At 43.5% G+C, this 19,209-nt stretch overlaps 1 protein-coding gene across 1 annotated transcript in view; it reads left to right on the top strand.

Moving 5' to 3' along the window:
- The first annotated feature begins 1,203 nt into the window (after window positions 1–1,203).
- Window positions 1,204–19,209, top strand: part of CCDC3 (coiled-coil domain containing 3) — a 137,345-nt gene continuing 119,339 nt past the window's right edge. Inside the window, exons 1-2 of the mRNA XM_088468915.1 lie at window positions 1,204–1,823; window positions 12,245–12,410. Coding sequence (XP_088325041.1) covers window positions 1,447–1,823; window positions 12,245–12,410 — 543 coding nt within the window. The 5' untranslated portion in view covers window positions 1,204–1,446. The remainder of the gene's footprint in view (window positions 1,824–12,244; window positions 12,411–19,209) is intronic.

The following is a 19,209-nucleotide window of genomic DNA, read 5'->3' as shown; positions in this document are numbered from 1 at the left end:
CCCACAGCATGTCATTCATCCTGCGGCTTGGGGACACTGCGTTCTGTGCACATGTGCATGTGTAGTCCCCCGCCTTCTGAGATGTACGCAAACCATCAGGTTTGCATACATCTTTGAATCAGGCCCTTAAATTAATATTAACAATAGGAACCATCCTTGTGCTGTCGACAGTTGTAGAGGAGTGGCAGGATAAATATCCAGTCTAGAACACCACTTAGATGTCTTAATTACAGGCCACTATATTATGTTGATGTTCAGAGTGTCGAAATTCATTGGGTCTACATGACAATGTCAACATGGTTGTTATGTCAACATCATACTTGCCAACTCTCCCTCATTGTCAGGGAGACTCCCTGAAATAGTAGCAATCTCCTTGTCTCTCTGAAGAGTCCAGCAATCTCCCTGATTGCACCTTACTCCCATTTTGATGCTGTTATATTAAAAAAAACAGAGATATATACATTCAAATGGGATCATTAGTATCATTTCCCTGCATTGGTTATAAAACACAATGATCCCTATGGCTGCATGCAGTGTCAGTGTGTTTTCATCAACAAATAGATCTTACTAATTGCTTTGGGCTCGTTGATTTAGATGTAGCAGTACATGTCCACTTTACCGCGCGCTCATAGGTGTTGTTTTCACAATCTCCCTGAAATGCTTTGTCAAAAATAGGCAAGTATGGTCAACATTGACCATATCAACATCCAGCATGTCAACGCTGATGTAATGTCAACATTGTTGTCACTGACACTCTATCCGTAACTCTAACTCATATGTTGACATTCTGTCCATGCTGACATTTTCAATGTGTAGGCATTTATGTCGACATTTTAACCATTTCAACATAATACATGTCAACATTCTGAATGTCGACTTAAATACCCTGAATTACAAGCACTTGAAATAAATAGTTATGTCACAATAATGCTATTTTGACATCCTGGACTCACTCACAAAATGATAATCATTAATGTAGACACAAACTACTTCACCTAGATCTTTGTCAATGGTAAAATCAATGTTTCCACTTTCTGTATTTATATAAACTGTAATGTTTTCATTTTGCGAATGGTGAAGCTTACAGGCCACGCCCCAGAACGTACTATCTGTGATGTAATAAAGAAGGGGCGTGGCCAGCAGCGATGGCTTCTTATAGTCCCATCTGTTCAGTTACGTCTGGTTATTACTGCTGCAGTGCTGCGGAGCGGGCGGCTGTAGGGAATTCCCTGACTGTACTGATCTTATTAAGCAGCATTAAGTGCCATACAGCCGGCATGTGAGGAAACGGAGAACATAGCAATCCGTCATTACTGCATGCAGCCAGGAACCATGAAACGTAAAAGTTTTGTGTAAACTTTTTGGAGTGAAGGGAAACAAAGTTCCCCAAACTGTACATTTAGGTGTGAGAAGTGAGTGACAAGCCTATACTTGTGTCCGTCCACCATGCTTCATCTTGTGTTCGTCGCATTGATTTTGGGAAGCGGTGCTCTGGGTTGTCAGCTGTCCTCTGACTGGCGACACCTGAGTGAGGGATGTAGAGCGGAGCTGGCTCAGATTATCCTATATGCAAAGGTGCTGGCTGTCCACCAAGAAACGCACAGTAGCTTATTTAGCAGCATGTACAACTACCTACCCTGGCAGTATGAATCGGGAGACAGCACTTTCTTCTATTCAGCTGAGATTGAATTGCTCTGCGACCAGGGATGGGGCAGTATGCTGGAGGTACCTGCAGGATCCAGGCTGAATATTACTGGACTTGGATACTTTGACTGTTACTCATACACGGTTGTGCAGAATCACTCTTATTTCTTCTTTCTCAGGTAAGTACAGTAATATCCAGGCTTTGATGGTTTTTGATTGACTTAATGGACAAGTTGTTGTATTGTAATTACTAATTAATCATTAATGGTAGAAATGATACACATGGCAAAATAAAAGGTGGGCAGCAATGGGGAAACATTAAATTGCAAATGTGCTATAACCTAGGCTATAACATGAACTAATCTGGTGCAGTGATGGGTAACGGGCACGGAAAGCTTTTCTCTGGTCTCCAGCTCAAACCCTCATTCTCTGCTTATGTCACCAAAATTAAAGGCAATGAGGGGCCCTTTTAAAAACTTGGGAGACACACATGTAGCCCTTGAAGTATATTAGGCTGCCGACAATAAAAGCATGTCTGGTTGCTATTGGTTACTGGCTGCATATTTACACTATTATTATGTTACATCTATTGTTATGTCATATAAGACTAAATGGGACCAGACACATGATCTCTTTTGCACAATGCAAATAGGTTATGTAGCACATCAGAGAATTAGGGGTACATTTACTAAAGTGCGGGTTTTTAGAAGTTGGAGTTGTTGCCCATAGCAACCAATCAGATTCTAGCTATTATCTTCTAGAAGGGGCTAGATAATTGATAAGCAGAATCTGATTGGTAGTTGCAACAACTCCACTTCTAGAAACCCGCACTTTAGTAACTATACCTTTATGGGGAGTTGCAATGTATTCTGAATGACATACAGTGCTGTCCCAACAGCACCTGTCTGCAGCTTGCAGGGGGCGGGATGTACTAAGCATCGCATCTGCGTCTGTCTTCGGATACATATAGTGGTTCATTATCATGGTCAGGGGCGTATCTATAATGGGTGCAGGGTGTGCGGTGCACACTGGTCCAGAGGGGCCCCGCACCGCACAAGAGGAAGCATCCCGATAAGAAGCAGTTTTCGGGGGTTTTACCGCATTTCCACCTTTAGTACATCCCGCCCAGGGTGAGTTGCTACAGCGCTGACCACATGTTGTTCTCCCTCCATCCATTCTCCCTCCATCCAGATGTAGATATTAGGCTGTAATTAGGTTACTAGGGGGTCTATTTACTAAGCAGTGTTTGGAGAAGTGAAAAGTGATAAGGTGCCAGCCAATCCGCTCTTAACTGCCATCTCACAGGCTGTGTTTGAAAAATGACAGTTAGGAGCTGATTGACTGGCACCTTATCACTTTTCACTCTCTCCTAACACTGCTTAGTAAATAGACCCCTCAGTTAAGCAGGAAGAGGGAGTTTGAGTGGCATCATGCGGGAGGGTATGTGGGGAGGTCTGAGTCCCATGGTGTGTGTGTTGGGGGGGTTTAAGTATCGTGTGGGGAGGTATATAATGGGTGGGGGATATGAGTTGAACCTGGTGTAGGTTTGAGGTACGTGTGATCTGAGTGCATGTGGATCTTTTTATGACAAGTGGGAGCTCTGAATGGCATTTCATGGCTACGGGGGTCTACAGGTATGTTGTGATATTTTATGACAATCTGGAGGTTTTGGTCACATTTTATAGCTAGTGGGGGCCGAGGGCATGTGGTAGGGATGGCCATCGACTGTTGATGGCTATAAACCATCGATAGTTAGCTGCCGGTGGTAGATGGTTTTACCATTGATGGTGGAGCATCAGATGGTTTCAGCACAGATGGTAGCCGTGGACCCAATGTCCCCTTCCCCACCCTTATAGGGCACTATTCAATTCAGCGCGATGTAAATAGCGCCGGGAGATAGCTCCCGGAGCTATTCAATTCATCGCGCTGTTAGGTCGGGGAAGGCTCGTTATCGCGCCTTAAACAGGGTGTTTAGGCGCGATAACGGGCATTCCCCGACCTAACTTCCCGGCGTGAGGTTGTTTTCCCGGCGCTAAGGGCAGAAAACAGCCTCGCGTCTGGACTTTTGTTGGATTTCTTCTCTCATCCCCGGAGGGATGAGAGAAGAAATCATTAGTCAGACTTGTCAGCGTGGTGTATTGAATAGCTCCGGGAGCTCACTCCCGGAGCTATTTACATCGCGCTGAATAGAATCGAGCCCAGAGTGTGTAAAGAGGGAGCCGGGGGCAGTGCAGATCTCCCGACTGATTGCGGAGTCTGTTAAGTTAGCTATAGAGCGAGGTGGGCCATTGGCTTCCCAAAACACTGATGGAGGCCGCTCCATTGGCCATCCCTAGCATGTGGTGGAATTTTATGACAAGAGGGAAGTCTGGGTGGCATTCGAAGGCCAGTTCCTGGCAAGTATGGGTCTGAGGGCATGTGGGGAGTTTTGGAGAAAGTGACCGGGATGAGTGATGTGGGATGCCTATTTCATTTCCCAACTTAAGCTGGGTACACACTTGTCGATATATTGTTAGTTCGATCGACGAATGATATATCGCGAGTGCATAGGCAGGTGTGTACATCTGATATGTCTGTGAACTATGTAATTCATAGACGTATAAGGTCGGCTCTGCAGCACAGCCAATGACGATATATATCGGTATGCTTGGCTGTGTATTTAGGCAACCCGCCGACCGCCCATACGCTAGCTGCAGGGACTGTCGACACTGATATCACAACTGGGCAGGCAAATCTAAATGTCTGCCCAGCTGTGATGTCAGGCCAGACCTATCGAGTGGCCGACTGGTAAGTGTGTATAGCTTACCAATCTGCCTCTGAACGATCCATCGTTTAAGTGTGCATCCAGCATTAGATGTAATGTGCAGCTCTTTTGATCATTGGAGCACATCTGTAATACCCCACTATATGAGGTATTATGTCTGACTGGAAGTTGGACTACAGCGCATGTCTGTCATTACACAGGCAGACACCCAGTAATTTCTGTAGCTGCTCCAGAGGTCAGCAGCAGGTCACATGACCAGTGTCAGGTGGTCAGACATATGACAGTTGGAAGCTTGCAGCAGTTGATCAGTTAGTGTCTGAGGTAATGTTTGGAGAGCAGGACGCTGCCGATGGTGGTAAAAGGCTCCTGACAGGAAGCTGTGGCTGTGTGAGCCGAGGTAGCAGACGGCCCCAGAAGGTGGGGAGTTGCTTAGTGGACCAGCCCAAAACCAGCCCTTCAGCCTGCAGAGGGATAAATAGGCCGCAGCTTATAAGGACTGATAGCTGGAGCGGTCACTGCAATAGTGATAATTCAACAAATATTGAAGAAGTGAAGCTCTGTGAGTATTGTACCTACTGTTCCCCCTCTGCAGTGTGTTAGTGGCAGAGCACACTTACCTCTATAGTGACAGAACTATTGATTAAGTGAGGAAATGGAGACTAAAGGAAACTGCTCCAAGAAGCTAGCTAAGGACCCCAAGGTGCAGAATAATATGTTACTGAACCAGAGGCTAATGAGAGCAAGTAAGCGCTCAGCTCACCTGACCATGGCAGGAAATACCTGAGGGCTGTGGTACAGATAGTTCTGCATGTAGCTGTGCTGAGCTCCAATATTACCACAGGAGAGGGAGACTTATTCACAGCAGCACTAACAGCAGCAGCCCACACACACTGAGGCTATATCAGAACAGTCAGTATAAACTTTGATAGACAGACTCTTGCATCAGACGAGATCTTAAGATCTTGCATCTTAACTGCTCAGAATAAAGCATCTTAAGAAAAGGAGCCGTCAACCGCCATTTTATACTTCTGCAACAAGTTTTACCAGTGTAATTCCCAAAATTACCCTCAGCCTAGGGCTGCTACAGTACGTAAAAAGTCAGGATACAGCTTTGACAGGAACACTTAAAGTGTATTTTGCTAAAGATTCCTTATTCACCAGCCAGTTCATCTTTCGTTTCTTTATTCTGTAATGTGCACCGACGAAGGCCTGGCCGGGCAGGACTGCCAGGTTTAGCCTGGGTATAGTGTATTACTAATGAATTGTATTTGTATGCATATTGATGGGTAGAGTTAAGCTAGTCTCTATGGTTATTTAATGTGTGCAATTGAAGGTTCTAATACACTGTAAGCCTTATATAATTCTATTTCTGGGGTATTAATAGTAGCAAAGTGTAGAGTTAGTGTAAAGATATAGGAAGCATGGTTACCGTTTCTTAGAGCATACGGTACATAATCATAAGTTAGTGTTGCACTTTTATTGAAAGTCTTCCCATAATGGTTAGACTAGACATTTAATGGTCATTTCAATTCACAATTCCTGAAATGTATATATGTGACGCATGTATATCCTATTTGTTGCAATAGTTTGCTGTGGCATATTAAGTGTTACTTAAAGACATATTCAAGTAAGGACATAAAAGAAAACCCCCCACTGTTGAGGAGTTCCTATTTAATAAAGTGATTGTGGGTTTACACTGTGTCAATTGCTGTGTTGGGAATGGGGACCACCTGCCTCTCTGCTGTGGCGTAGGAAAGAAGGAAAACCAGGAACAACTTCACATTTAAAAATGCCATACTACAGAATCTAACCACACTTGGGTATAACACATCTGGCACTTGAAATATAACTGGTTGCACATAATTTATCTAGTGTAGATTAGACAATGGAAGCATGTCTGAATGCTATTGGTTCTCGCATACTAATGGTGCATACACACGATCAGATTTTTCCTTCAGATATGAACGATAACGATTTAAAAATCGTTCAGTCGTTCATATCTGAAGGAAAATCGTTCATATCTGACATGCCTGAACGATGGACGATCAACGATGCGCGTTCCCGATGGTCAGATAACGATTTCTGACATCTGATGTGTTTGCAGTCAGACTTGGACGATTCCATTCATTTTAATGCAGTCAAAAATCGTTCAATCGTTCAAATCGTTCAAAACTTTGGTAAAATCGTTCAAATCGTTCAATCGTTCAGTCGTTCATCTGACAAATCTGACAAGTCTGACAAATCTGACCGTGTGTATGCTCCATAACTGTTATTAAACTGCCCATTGTAGAGAGTTCGGTGATGCAGGTGTCAAGTGAAGGGTTAATTGAGGTATGAACAAAAGTCTGCAGCTCAATTATGAAGTCACTGGATGTGCATGGCATATATCTTTGGCTGTGAACAAATGTACTCATGTAATCCTTCTAGCATACTTAAGGTGCACACCTCTTTTTCATTTGGAGAAACCTCTGCAAACTAGAAGTACACCTTGATTTTATAGCAGGTGGAAAAATGTGAACTCACTGAAAAGGTATAAACAGCACGTGACAAGCCAAGCTCCTACTACTTTAAAACCACTCAATTAAACTTAGTTGTGTGTGTATTAATTTACTGCAGAATGATAATTATAATTTGTTCTTTTAAAGTCTACCTGTCCCTTAAAGACAGTATGTTATGAGCTAGCTCACTATGCATTGTTTCAGATTGCTTGAAGCCAGCCAGTGACTCCATTGTAGAACTGCCTAACCTAAATATTCATGAGTCCTGACTTAAGCTGGGTACTCACTATATACATACGATCAATTGTCCCGACGTGGAACGGAACGATATAATGTTCACATCGTATAGTATGTATGCCCAATCCGTCGTTTTACTGCTGTCGTTCACCGCATCGTCCTCCCATCTGATGAGCTGCACGTCAAACGGGATGATGCAATGAAGATGTGGTACACATCGTGTAGTGCGTACGCACGACCGCACATAGTGTACAGGAGAAACGATTCCTTGGATGCAATTACCTGCCACTATATATCGTGTCGTCGCTTGGAAGATTGTATAGTGCATAAGCTCTTTAGAGTGTGCACTGGGATTTAGTGAAATTGGGGCCTGCTTCAGACCCGCTCGCGAGCGCTGAGCGCTCGCAAGCGGGTCGATGGTGCCCTGGTGCGCATGCGCACGACGGAGGGAGCTCCGTCGTGCGCATGCGCGAGACCCAAATAACGACCGGGTAGCCGTCGTTATGGGTCTCGCACCAAAGGGGGCGTGCTGACGATGTCGATTGACAGCACGCCCCCTTTGGTGGGCGTGCCGGGGGCGTGGCTGCCAGACGGAGGCGTTCCCAAGGGAACGCCTACCATCTGGGTCCGGCCCCACTGACATCACTAGTGATGTCAGTGGGAGTGATTTTGGCTCTGTTAGAGCCAAAATCACTCCAGGGCTTGCGGTCACCGAGACCCTACCGCAGGGTCTCGTCGCAAGCCCGATGGTCGCGATGGTCTTGACCATCGCGACCATCTTTTTGGCCGCTCGCATATGCTGTGGGTGGTCACCCACAGCTATGCGAGCGGCCAGGAGGCCGGTCCAAGTTTAGGTAGGAGGGCCCAGATTCAGAGCGAGCGCTCTGGTCAGAGCGTCCGGCTCTGAATCAGGCCCTTAGATTGACCGTTGCATCGTTTGTTACCTATAGTGTATACCCAGCTTTACAGTAATGAGGTATTGGTGTCTAGTGAATTTATAGGCTACATTCTCATAAATATTCGTTCAATCTAAAAACTGGAAGTCTTCACTTTGATATTACCTTTGTGAGACGCTCTGCTGCTGGCTATGCCAAATCATCTTTCAGTATAAAATAGGGATTTTCTGTTTATTCTTGTAGATTTCAGCATTAATACCCTCCTAGGGGTATATTTACTAAAGTGAGCATTTTTAGAAGTGGAGATGTTGCCCATAGCAATCAATCAGATAATACTTAATATTTAACTAGCACCGTCTAGAAGGTAATTGCTAGAAACTGATTGGTTGCTATGGGCAACATCTCCACTTCTAAAAACTCTCACTTTAGTAAATTTACCCCCTAGTCTCCCTAAATGTCTGCCTAGTCTCTCCAAAATGTCGGGGTGCTCTCCGGACTCAAGAGAGCAGGTCCGTCTTCAGCATGCCACCCACTTCCCGCATTAAATTTCCGGTCTAGGGGATTGTATTGTATCTTTTGTACCCCACCCACCCACTTCACAATGCCACAAATCATGACTTTGTAAAATGGAGAGGGGGGATTACCACAATAACGCTATTGGCATGTATGAATAAATTTCCTCCTGTAATGTCCTGGATTTTTTGCATTTGCCTTTATCTGATCATATAAACCAGTGGTGGGCTGAAATACTTTAGTTTCTGGGACCTACTTATCAAAAAGCCCAGAGAAGATAGATTTAAGGTGCATACACACGTGATGATTTTTTGAACGATTTAACTATAACGACTTCGTTATCATTCATTCGTTCAAAAAATCGTTCAGTTTCTGAGTTATAACAATGAACGAAAATCGTTCAAGCGCGCTCCCGTTTGTAGTTTGTAGATCATTTCAGACTGTCCAACATAACGATTTTCATTAAGGGAAGGAACATTTTTCGTTCATCGTTGTAAAAATCGTTCAGTACACTTCAAAAAATCGTTCACTTTTCAAGGGAAAATCTGACAGAAATCTGACAGATAATCGTTGCTAACAAAATCGTTACGTGTGTACTGTGTATGCACCTTAACTTTCACCTCAGGATTATTAACACATAAATATACTGTCCAGCAGCATTGTCAGGTCCCACACTTGCTCTGTACCTGGAGCCAAATCTTAGGTTTCTAGGTGCAGATTCTGTAACGAAAACAAATGAAAAATAAACATTAAATAGTTATTTTTATATAGTTGTAATAAGAAAAGATTATTTATTTGAATATTCCAGCATTATTCTTGTTTACCGTATTTGCTATTGCCATCCTTGGATAGTGATAGTATGGGAGGACAGCTGATAATCCTGCTACCATTGCGGCCCATGGTAAATATGCGTTCACTAGCTTCTCATACCATGGATCATACTTAAACTCTCTTTTACAGTGCTGTTAGAGTAACATGTCCAGGAGGAATTGGGGTGGCTTGGTTGGGCATGAAAGGCATTATTATGGACCTGCCCCCTGGAGAATCATGCAGCCATTCATGGTAGTCTAGTAGATGCAATTTGCTGCATCACATTCCCTGGACCGGGAAAGTTTTCTATTCTTCCTGGAGAATTCCCCCCAAATTTGTTTGCTTTGCATGGCTAATCTGTCTCTTGAGAGTCACTAACTGCGATAGCAGGCGATGGCCATCGAAGGCTGTGGGGATTGATAAATAGGGACAATCTCTAAATCTGTCAAAAAAAGGCAATTTTTTGGCTTGCCATGTTTAGGGCTTGTCTCCCTTTCATAAATAGGCTCCTCTCTTATGCTGGCCACACGCATAGCGATATTTTACCCGATCTGGCCGATTCCAACACATTGGAACGACAGATCGTGTAAAATATGGCCAAATTGAGAGTAAATCGTGAGTCCCCACTCACGATCACGATTCGATGCGTGTCCCCGCTGGTCGTACATCGCATCGTCAGATCTGCCGTGCAATAGGGCAGATCTGACAATCTGGGACCCGATGCCCCGGAAGGTGGCGTTATCCAGGGTCTCCCCCGGTTACCGGACTCCTACTCTGCTCTACAAGGCAGAGCAGAGCCCGGAGCCGGTACCAGTGATCAGCTGTGTGGTTTAAATAGACCACAAGCTGATCACTGCAAAAAAAAAAAGTAAAAAAAAAAATGTCACTTACCTGACTCCAGGGACCGGTGGTCGGGGCTCTGGTGATGACTCCCCTCCGGTCAGCTGGTCTCCCATGCTGCACTGCGGCCCGGCCATCAGGTGATCGGGTCCCAGTGCAGTATGGGATATCAGCTGACCGGAGGAATGGAAGACATCACCGGAGCACCGATGACTGCAAGTAAGTGCTATTAAGGGAGGGGGGGTGTTGCTGGGGAGGTCCGCGATCGCGGGGCGGGGCTTAGTGACAGGGGCCGGGCTTAGCGCCGGGGGGGGTAGCAGCGGCTGCCGGTCGGCACATGTGCGGGGCACTAGTCACTGTATTTTTTTGCGCCAATATCGTGACTAGAGTGCGGAGGGGATTCGCAGGGACAGAGCTTTCTTGCAAGCTCTGTCCCTGCAAGGGATTTGTAGTAAATCCCTGTGATATTGCCTGAATTTGCAATGCGAATTCAGTCGATAATATCACACTACAATCTGCATTACAAATGCGGATTGTAGTAAATTGAGCCCTCTGTCTCTTAACACTGCTTAGTAAATAGACCCCTAAGTCAGATTGGATGCCTTTTACTCCAAATCGTGTGTAGGACTGCCGGGGCAGAGTTCAGGGGAAATCGCACACATCGTGGGATCGTGTGCAGATCGCTATGTGTGTGGGCACCTTTACAGAGGTATATTTACTAAAATGCAGGTTTTTGGAAGTGGAGTTTTTTTGCCCATGGCAACCAATCAGATTCTAGCTATCAACTACTAGAAGGTGCTAGCAAAATGATAAATAGAATCTGATTGGTTACTATGTGCAACAACTCTACTTCTAAAAACTAACTTTAGTAAATATACCCTTTGCAGTCTCTTTGGTTGCTGCACGACATGGAACACAGATGCAGCATCAAATATAATTTGTCATATTAGACAAAGCACATACAATTGTAGATGTAATTTTACTTAAGTATAGTACAGTATTTACCAAATAGCAACGATATCTGTCACCGCTTATTGCAGCGATAGTAAATCTTCCAGCGCCACCACTTAGTAATACAATTTTGCTGAGGCAGCTGAGTGATACTCTTCCAGTGATTCTGGATGTCAGCAGTAACAAGACCCGTACCGCTTCACCAGCAAGGCTTGGGCTTTTCTGTGCATGGAAGAAGCCTATTTAACAACGACATGGGGGGAATACGTAGTTCCACTGTCGTTCCTAATCAAGAAAGCCTTCCCATGCAAAGCGATTGCTGTCACGTAATACTTGGCGAGCCTTTAATAATTATCCATCCTATTTTTAGCCAAAACTGCATTAGCTTTTGCTGGTGCAGCATAGGTACAAGCACTTTCATAAATAGGTCCCTATAATTAAATCATTTCTGGGGGTTTTTTTTCTTTCTTTTTGGAAGAGAAGCAATTGTTTTCACCTTTTTTTTATATTGTATAATGCTAAATATAATGTATATTTGAGTAATAAATGACAATTGCTGTTTTTGTTATTGTTCTAGACAACTTGCATCCATTATCATGCTCTCTTTAAGTGGGACAGTCATGAAAAATGTCTATAGTATTGCATAAACAATACTGATTTTGATGCCTAGTAACTGAATATGGACCAGTGCCCTACACACAGTCATTTTGTGCCATTAACTGTTATTTAGTTGGCTTGCTCGCCAAGAACTAAATACATCACTGAGGATAAGGAACAAATTGGGGGAGATTTGTCAAACCTTTTGATAAGGACAAGTGGTAATATTGGCCATAGCTACAAATCAAATTCTAACTATCCTTTATCTTGTACTTGTACTTTTTGGTTGTTTGCTATTGGCAACAACTCCACTTTTCCTTTTTAGAAGGCTTGCTAAATCCCTAATAGTTTTTTTTTTGTTAACTAAATAATGGTCCAGCCCACAAAATGACTGTCTCCATTGTTATCCGCTTTGTTATTTTGGGTGTTATCCATCATATTTATTAAACAATGAAAATGATGTATGTGAGCCAAACCGCTTTTTCTTCTTGTAGAATGGATGAGAATTACAGTTTGCTCCCGCATGGAGTGAATTTCCAGGATGCAATATTTGCAGATACCCAAGACAACTGGAGACTGTTTTCCAGTCTTTTCCAGTATTCCAACTGTTCTCAAGGACAGCAAGCTATGTATGAGCTGGAAGGCCAAGAAGACAGTAGGGTAAGGCTTATTTGGAATTAGAAATATTCAAAGTTTAAGAACTTTTCTTGGCTATGTTAATGAATATGTTAATGAATTCATGATGTTAATTATCGAACATTCTGACTTGCCGCGGCTACCGGAGCAATTCATCACTGATGCAATATCAGCTGTCCCCGCGAGCCGCTTCACTGCTCCTTTTCGGTATTCGCCATCTGAAGATGGCGAATCCTCCCACAGTCAAGCTCCAAAAATATAATATTTTCGGAGCTTGATGAATTCTGTACCCATACTAGTGTAAGGGGACAGCGGGCCATTCCGCCGGAAGAAGGTAAGTAGGAGATATCTGTGATATCTCCTGCTTTACCTTCTTGATGAATGGCCCGATACCTTAGTAGTCTGTTTACTAAGCAGTGTTAGGCGACAGAGTGAAAAGTGATAAGGTGCCAGCCAATCAGCTCCTAACTGTCATTTTTCAAACACAGCCTGTGAGATGGCAGTTAGGAGCGGATTGGCTGGTACCTTATCACTTTTGACTCTGGGCCTGATTCAGACCCGGTCGCAAGCGCTGAGCGCTCGCAACCGGGTCGATGGTGGCCCAGACCGCATGCACACGATGGAGCACTATAGAAAAATATTAAAATCCATCAAAAACTCTTATTACAGTTTATATATACAAGTTATTTGCAAGATTTCGCATAACATGAAGAGCCCTTTACTGGTGGAAATAGGAACTAAGATTTTATTTCTTATAGACTTTTAACTTCAGGAATTCTTTCCTGAGATAAAGCCAAATTCTGTCCCCTCCTGACCCTGCCCCCTAAACCACTTCCTAGACTTAATCTATTGCAATTTGTTTTCTTGCTTCCTTTGCACTCTAGCCTAATCTGTCATCCATCTTGAAAAATGTATCTGTAAAAATGGCTTTGGAATCAGGGAGTACTGGTATTAATTAGTTTAAGAATTTTTCATTTCCTTGTCAACAAAAATCCATCTCCTGACCAATTATATAGTGTTTTGCTGCTAGCATGCCTTTTCAATTGGTTTTCTAACTGCATGCTTGTATGTAGATGATAAAACCTTAAAGATGCAAAGGTCAGGGTAGATTGCATTTGCATTTTGGTGCAGAAAAAAAACCTAAAGGCACACATCCACTAGACGACTAAATTGAACGATAACGATATAGTTATTGTTCGATAATCGTTCAAAAAAGTTTATACCTACATCATCGTACAAATATGCTGTACAACCTGACGATATCGTTAGGTTCAATATGTTAGGAGATGATTGATGTGCCTGCACTGAACGACTGCTCATTCAGTGCAGGCACATCACAGACAGACAAACGACTGCACGATTACAATGTTGTAGTCGTGCAGTCTTTTGCCTGTCGCCTAGTGGATGTGTGCCTTAAAACTGTTTGCTATCTATTTACTATTATGCGTATTTACTAATATGCAGTGATCGTCTAGAAATTCTTGTATCACCTCAATTTATTTAGAAAATCTTTCCAGAACAGCTGAGTGCTAATGGCTAACAGAGTTGAGGCTGATGCATATGCAAGTGGATAACCTGGCTTATGATAGTACAATGAAACTGGCAGAACCTGACCTGGGCTTCCAGTGCCACTTTCCACAACAGCAAAAAAATTAAATTTTATAAAATATTACATTTGTTGTCATTTTGGAAAAATCCCACTATGAGGGATACAGGACAGACCTAGCACCGCGGAAGAGGGACAGGGTAAGTATGGGAGTGAGGGTGTGTTGTCTTTAAAAAACATGCATCATCACTTAATAAGTGAACATAGTCCTTTGCACTTGCATGTGTAAAATCCAAGTATTGGGGTAATTCATTACTGATATCTAATGCTTACCTTGAAGCCCTGACACTGTCTGTTTGGGATTTTGACTGCAGGAACATACGTTATCTTCAGATGGCGCCGTTGGTACCTGTAGCACTACTTCTAATGGGCATGAGGTCTGGGATGTGAAGAGGGATCCTCCAGCAGTGCACATGCGTGAACTCAGAGTCGGACCCGGCAGGGTAAAATTATGCCACTAGTAATTAGTGTCAGAGTCTGTGGTGGTAGTGTTAGAAATCGCAGGTGGCGGCTGCTTTTCTCTATTTTAGTATCCACGCCGCAACTGGATACTTCATTATTGGGGGCCAATCATCCCTCGATTTTGAGTAGGTACCTGATTTTCACGAAGAACATATTTGCGATATCAACACCATGATAACAAATAAGGGGCTCGATTCTATTCTGCGCTAAGTGAATAGCTACGGGAATCAGCTCCCGGAGCTATTCAATACACCGCGCAGCTAACCCCGACTAAGGATTTCTTCTCGCACCCCTCTGGGGATGCGAGCAGGAATCCGACAAGTCCCGGCGCGAGGCTGTTTTCTGCCCATCGCACCTGGAAAACAGCATCGCGCTGGGAAGTTAGGCCGGGGAATGCCCGTTCTCGCGCCTTAAACAGGGTGTTTAGTTGCGAAACCGGGCATTCTCCGACTAAACACCGCGCACGATTGAATAGCTCCGGGAGCTATCTCCCGGCGCTATTTACATCGCGGGCAATTGATTCGAGCCCAAAGTTTGTTCATTCTTTCCAATCAATGCTTTGTAACCCTCCTTCTGTAGAAATAACTGGTCAGAACATTTCCTGTAGAGGACTGAGGATCTGCTTTTGTATTTATTTTTGCTCATCTTCCTTTCAAAACTTTTTTTTTTTTTTTTTATCTCCGACATATTCTTGGTTTCCTTACATACATTGCATGGTACAGAGCTCACAAATTGTCAATGAAGTCATTCTGTTCTTTTTCACTTATTGGGCTCTATTTATTAACATTATTTTTACTAAAATAAAGTGAAAAGGGGTGTTTTCACACCCTTTTCACATTCTTTTAGTATCACCTAAAGTTACTACAGGGCAATTGGAGTAGAATTCGTAAAATTCTACTCCAACCCCTAAGTATCACTTATTTTTAGTAATCAGATCGCATTTCCCATAATTGTAATGGGAAATGTGATCCGACCAAAGTTACTAAAAATAAATTGTAAAAAAATACAGGAGAAAGCCCTGTGATAATAGCGTCACCTGGTGGTGACGTTATCCAGGGTCTCCCTCGGTTACCGGACTCCTACTCTGCTCTAACGGGGAGAGCAGAGCCCGGAGCCGGCCCCAGTAATCAGCTGTGTGGTCTAAACAGACCGCAAGCTGAAACAGTGTAAAAAAAAAATTTCACTTACCTGACTCCAGGGACCGGTGGTCGGGGCTCCGTTGATGTCTCCTCTCCAGTCAGTTGGTCTTCCATGCTGCACTGCGGCCCGGTCATCAGGTGATCGGGTCCCAGTGCAGTATGGGCTATCACCTGACCACAGGATATGGAAGACATCACCGGAGCCCGGATCATGCAGGTAAGTGTAATAAAGGGAGAGGGGGGGTCGCTAAGGGGGTCCGCGATCACGGGGGGTGGGGCATAACGACGGGGGCGGGGCTTAGCGCCGGGGGTAGCAGCGGCAGCCGGTCTGCGCATGCGCGGGGCACTAGTCACAGTATTTTTTTGCGAAAATACCGTGACTAGTGTGCGGATGGGATTCGCAGGTACAGAGCTTTCTCGCAAGCTCTGTCCCTGCAAGGGATTTGTAGTAAATCCCTGTGATATTGCCTGAACAGTCGGTAATATCACACTACAATCTGCAAAACAAATGCGGATTGTAGTAAATAGAGCCCATTGTGAGAAATTCTTGTTTGGTTTTCAGTTATGTTTCAGATTGTTGTCTTGCTGATATATTTAGCCTCTGTTCAGCTTCATTTTTCAATGTAAGTTTTGACATTTTATCAGACCATTTTAGTGCTGCTCACTGCCAAACAACATCAAGGCACAACAGATAAATGGTTGGCATAGACTTTCTTCAGATAATGGGCCTGAATCAGAGATGGACGCTAACCTGATGGTTAGCGCACACCTTCGATTTTTAGATTGTGCGTGATGTGTACTGCGCCCCCCCACCCCCACCCTGATCGACAGGCTGTGGCATTTGGGAGGCAGAGCGGGTCGATGATGTGCAGCTTTCCCGGAAATGGGGGCATGTCACCCACGTTTTCCGGGAGGGACGAGGCCAGGGTCTGTCAGTGGATGCAGATTTCCTGGCCTTGCAAGCTGCCAGGACCCGTCAGGCAGCGGTACGCTTCAGCTACACCAGCCTGGCCAAAGGGGCAACTATCCCAAGCGATGGTGATCCCAGGCTGCACCTTTGATCGCAGCACTTGGATCGCAGATGCAGCATGGAGGTGTCTGTTTCCTACAGACCTCTCCTGCTGCATTTACATTTTAGATAGATGGAATTGCGCTTGTGTGTGGTTCTGCAATTCCGTCTATGAGCCGTATTCAATTTGAGGCGAAAAGTCCATATCCGCGATACTTTTTCGCTCATGATGTAATTTTCGCCTGTTTTGACTTTACCCCATATTCAATTTGAAAGACTTTCCGCAAAAATTAGTTTGAAAAAGGGGGCAAAGAAAAAAAAAAAGGGGTGACAAAGTTAAAAACTAGCAAACTTGACTCTGGTGGGGTCCCCAAGTATGCCCCAAGTGTTTTTTGATTGCAGGTGCTTGCGGAAGGTGGATTTTTCACTATTTTTTCAACTTCACTTTACCAACTTTTAAATTTGCTGACCCCCATTTTCAAGTATCCCAAATTTGCTGGGATAACTTATTTCCTGGAAAAAATACTCCTGAATACTATTCTGCACCACGTTTAGAAAAAACGCTATTTAGCAGCTATTGAGCCCGTTTAAAAACACTAAATACCTTCAGCAAGCCAAATCATAGCTAACCCCCATATCAGAGCATCTTTTGGGGGTGTCAGGCTGATTTCCCCAAATCTGACAGTACTTTCTGCCTGTTTAAGTTTCGCCGGGTCCCGTTTTCGCGTACTTTCAAATTGCATACGGGGTAAAGCGGGCACAAGCGCAATACTTTTCCGCCTACAAAACAGGCGAAGTAGGCGAAAAGTCTGGGACTCGGAGAAGTATCGCGGCTCGGCTCAAATTGAATACGGCTCTATCTCTGAATCGGGCCCTATGTTCACATTTCCTGATATCCATGAGTCTCTGGCATAGTTAGGCCAAACTGTTCAGCCCAGACATCTTTGCGCATACTATTGTGTAACATCATAGTGTATATTTGTGGACTGTGAAAATGTTTACTGTCATCTGCATCCAACTCAGAAATGCTCACTTATGGCTGATATCTGCCCCTTTCGATGTGAGATCTACACAGTTGGGGGTATTAATCAGTGGCTTCTGTTTTCATAGCGTACCTGTTATCAAGCAATTCTATAACTTTTTTTGGGGGGGGTTCCAGATTTTGGGCCAAATGTAATAGGGTGAGAGTTTAGAAAATGTGAGAGTTTAGCGGTAAACTCTCACATTGGTTGAGTTTTATCTTCAAAATGGGAAAACATCTGAATGAGATTTTAAATCGTGAGAGTTTTCGAAGTCTAAAAAAACATGCAAGTTCGCTCTGTTACTTTGTTTTTGGACTCTATTACATTGACAAAGTTTAAAAAGTGTCAAACTCTCACTTTTCTAAACTCTCACCCTATTTACATTTGGCCCTTTGACTCTACTTTAACAGTTTCACATGTTGTCAATGTTTTGTTTGTTTTTTTTAGGCTGAAATAGCAAATGCCCTCTTATCATGGAACCCGTAATACTAGAAAGAATACAGAGCAGTAATCAGTTTGAGACCAGTGCATCAGCCCCAAAATATCCACCTACAGAATAAATGCTGAGCTGTCTTGCGGATGGATTTTGCGTGTTTTCGCCCTGGGCATGCTCCAGGGCATAGTAAATGCATTTACAGTTGATGCTGAGTTTTACGCGTCATTTGCATCTGCATTTGTAGCTGAAGGGGCCTAAGTGGGTGGTAACACGTTGGATAAGTGTAGCAGGGGTGTGTTGTCTCAATAGCGGGCTATTTAGAATTCTGCGTACATGAAGATACGCCTGTTTCCAGACTGGTCTCTTGCACCAGGGATAGGTCCTTATGCGCACTGATAATAATGATGGCTATGAAACCAAATGTATGGATAGGGGCGTTGCAGCCGTAAGAGACGGACGAATATCCACAATGTGGGTGTAATGACATTACATTCAACTCCATTCATCTGCCCCACTGACGGCAGAAGCCATGTCATGATCGATCAAACTGTTCCATATAAATGTGATTATACGCAAAATATTGTTGTTGTTTTTTTGCATATGGTCTCTCTGGTTAAATTCTTAAATATTTACAACTTTTCATTGTTTCAGTGAGACTATCCTAATCTACAATTATTTTAAAGTGAGTTGATCAGTTATTTAGAGCTTAATGGTGAATACTTAAAAAAATAAAATAAAAAAAAATGTAAGGCTATCCAAACTGAACATGAAATATCATTTTTTGATTATAATAACTATGATTTCAGTAAGCCTTCCTATTATTACAGTAACCTCTTTGCAGAGAGCAACTTATGAATCCTTACTAAAATACAGTGATGGATGCTTCATGTATCAAGATTAGGTTCAACATTTCATTTCAACTAATTCTATTTTTGAATTTATCTTTATTTTGAGAGCTACATTGACTTTATCTGTATCTCGGTTCACATGCTTTAATCTTGTAATAATGTGATTGCCTTTGGCAAGTAGAAGCCCCAGTCAATTTACTAACAAGAAACAGCTTGTCAATCTGTTCAGTTCCAGATTAATACTATTAACATAATGTATACGCCCAATTGTGTTCGCACAGCTTTCTAGGGCGCAAATTCA

Source organism: Taudactylus pleione, unplaced genomic scaffold, assembly GCF_031769625.1.
Source record: "Taudactylus pleione unplaced genomic scaffold, aTauple2 ptg000086l, whole genome shotgun sequence".
Lineage (NCBI taxonomy): Eukaryota > Metazoa > Chordata > Amphibia > Anura > Myobatrachidae > Taudactylus > Taudactylus pleione.
This window is presented reverse-complemented; position numbering and strand designations above follow the sequence as displayed.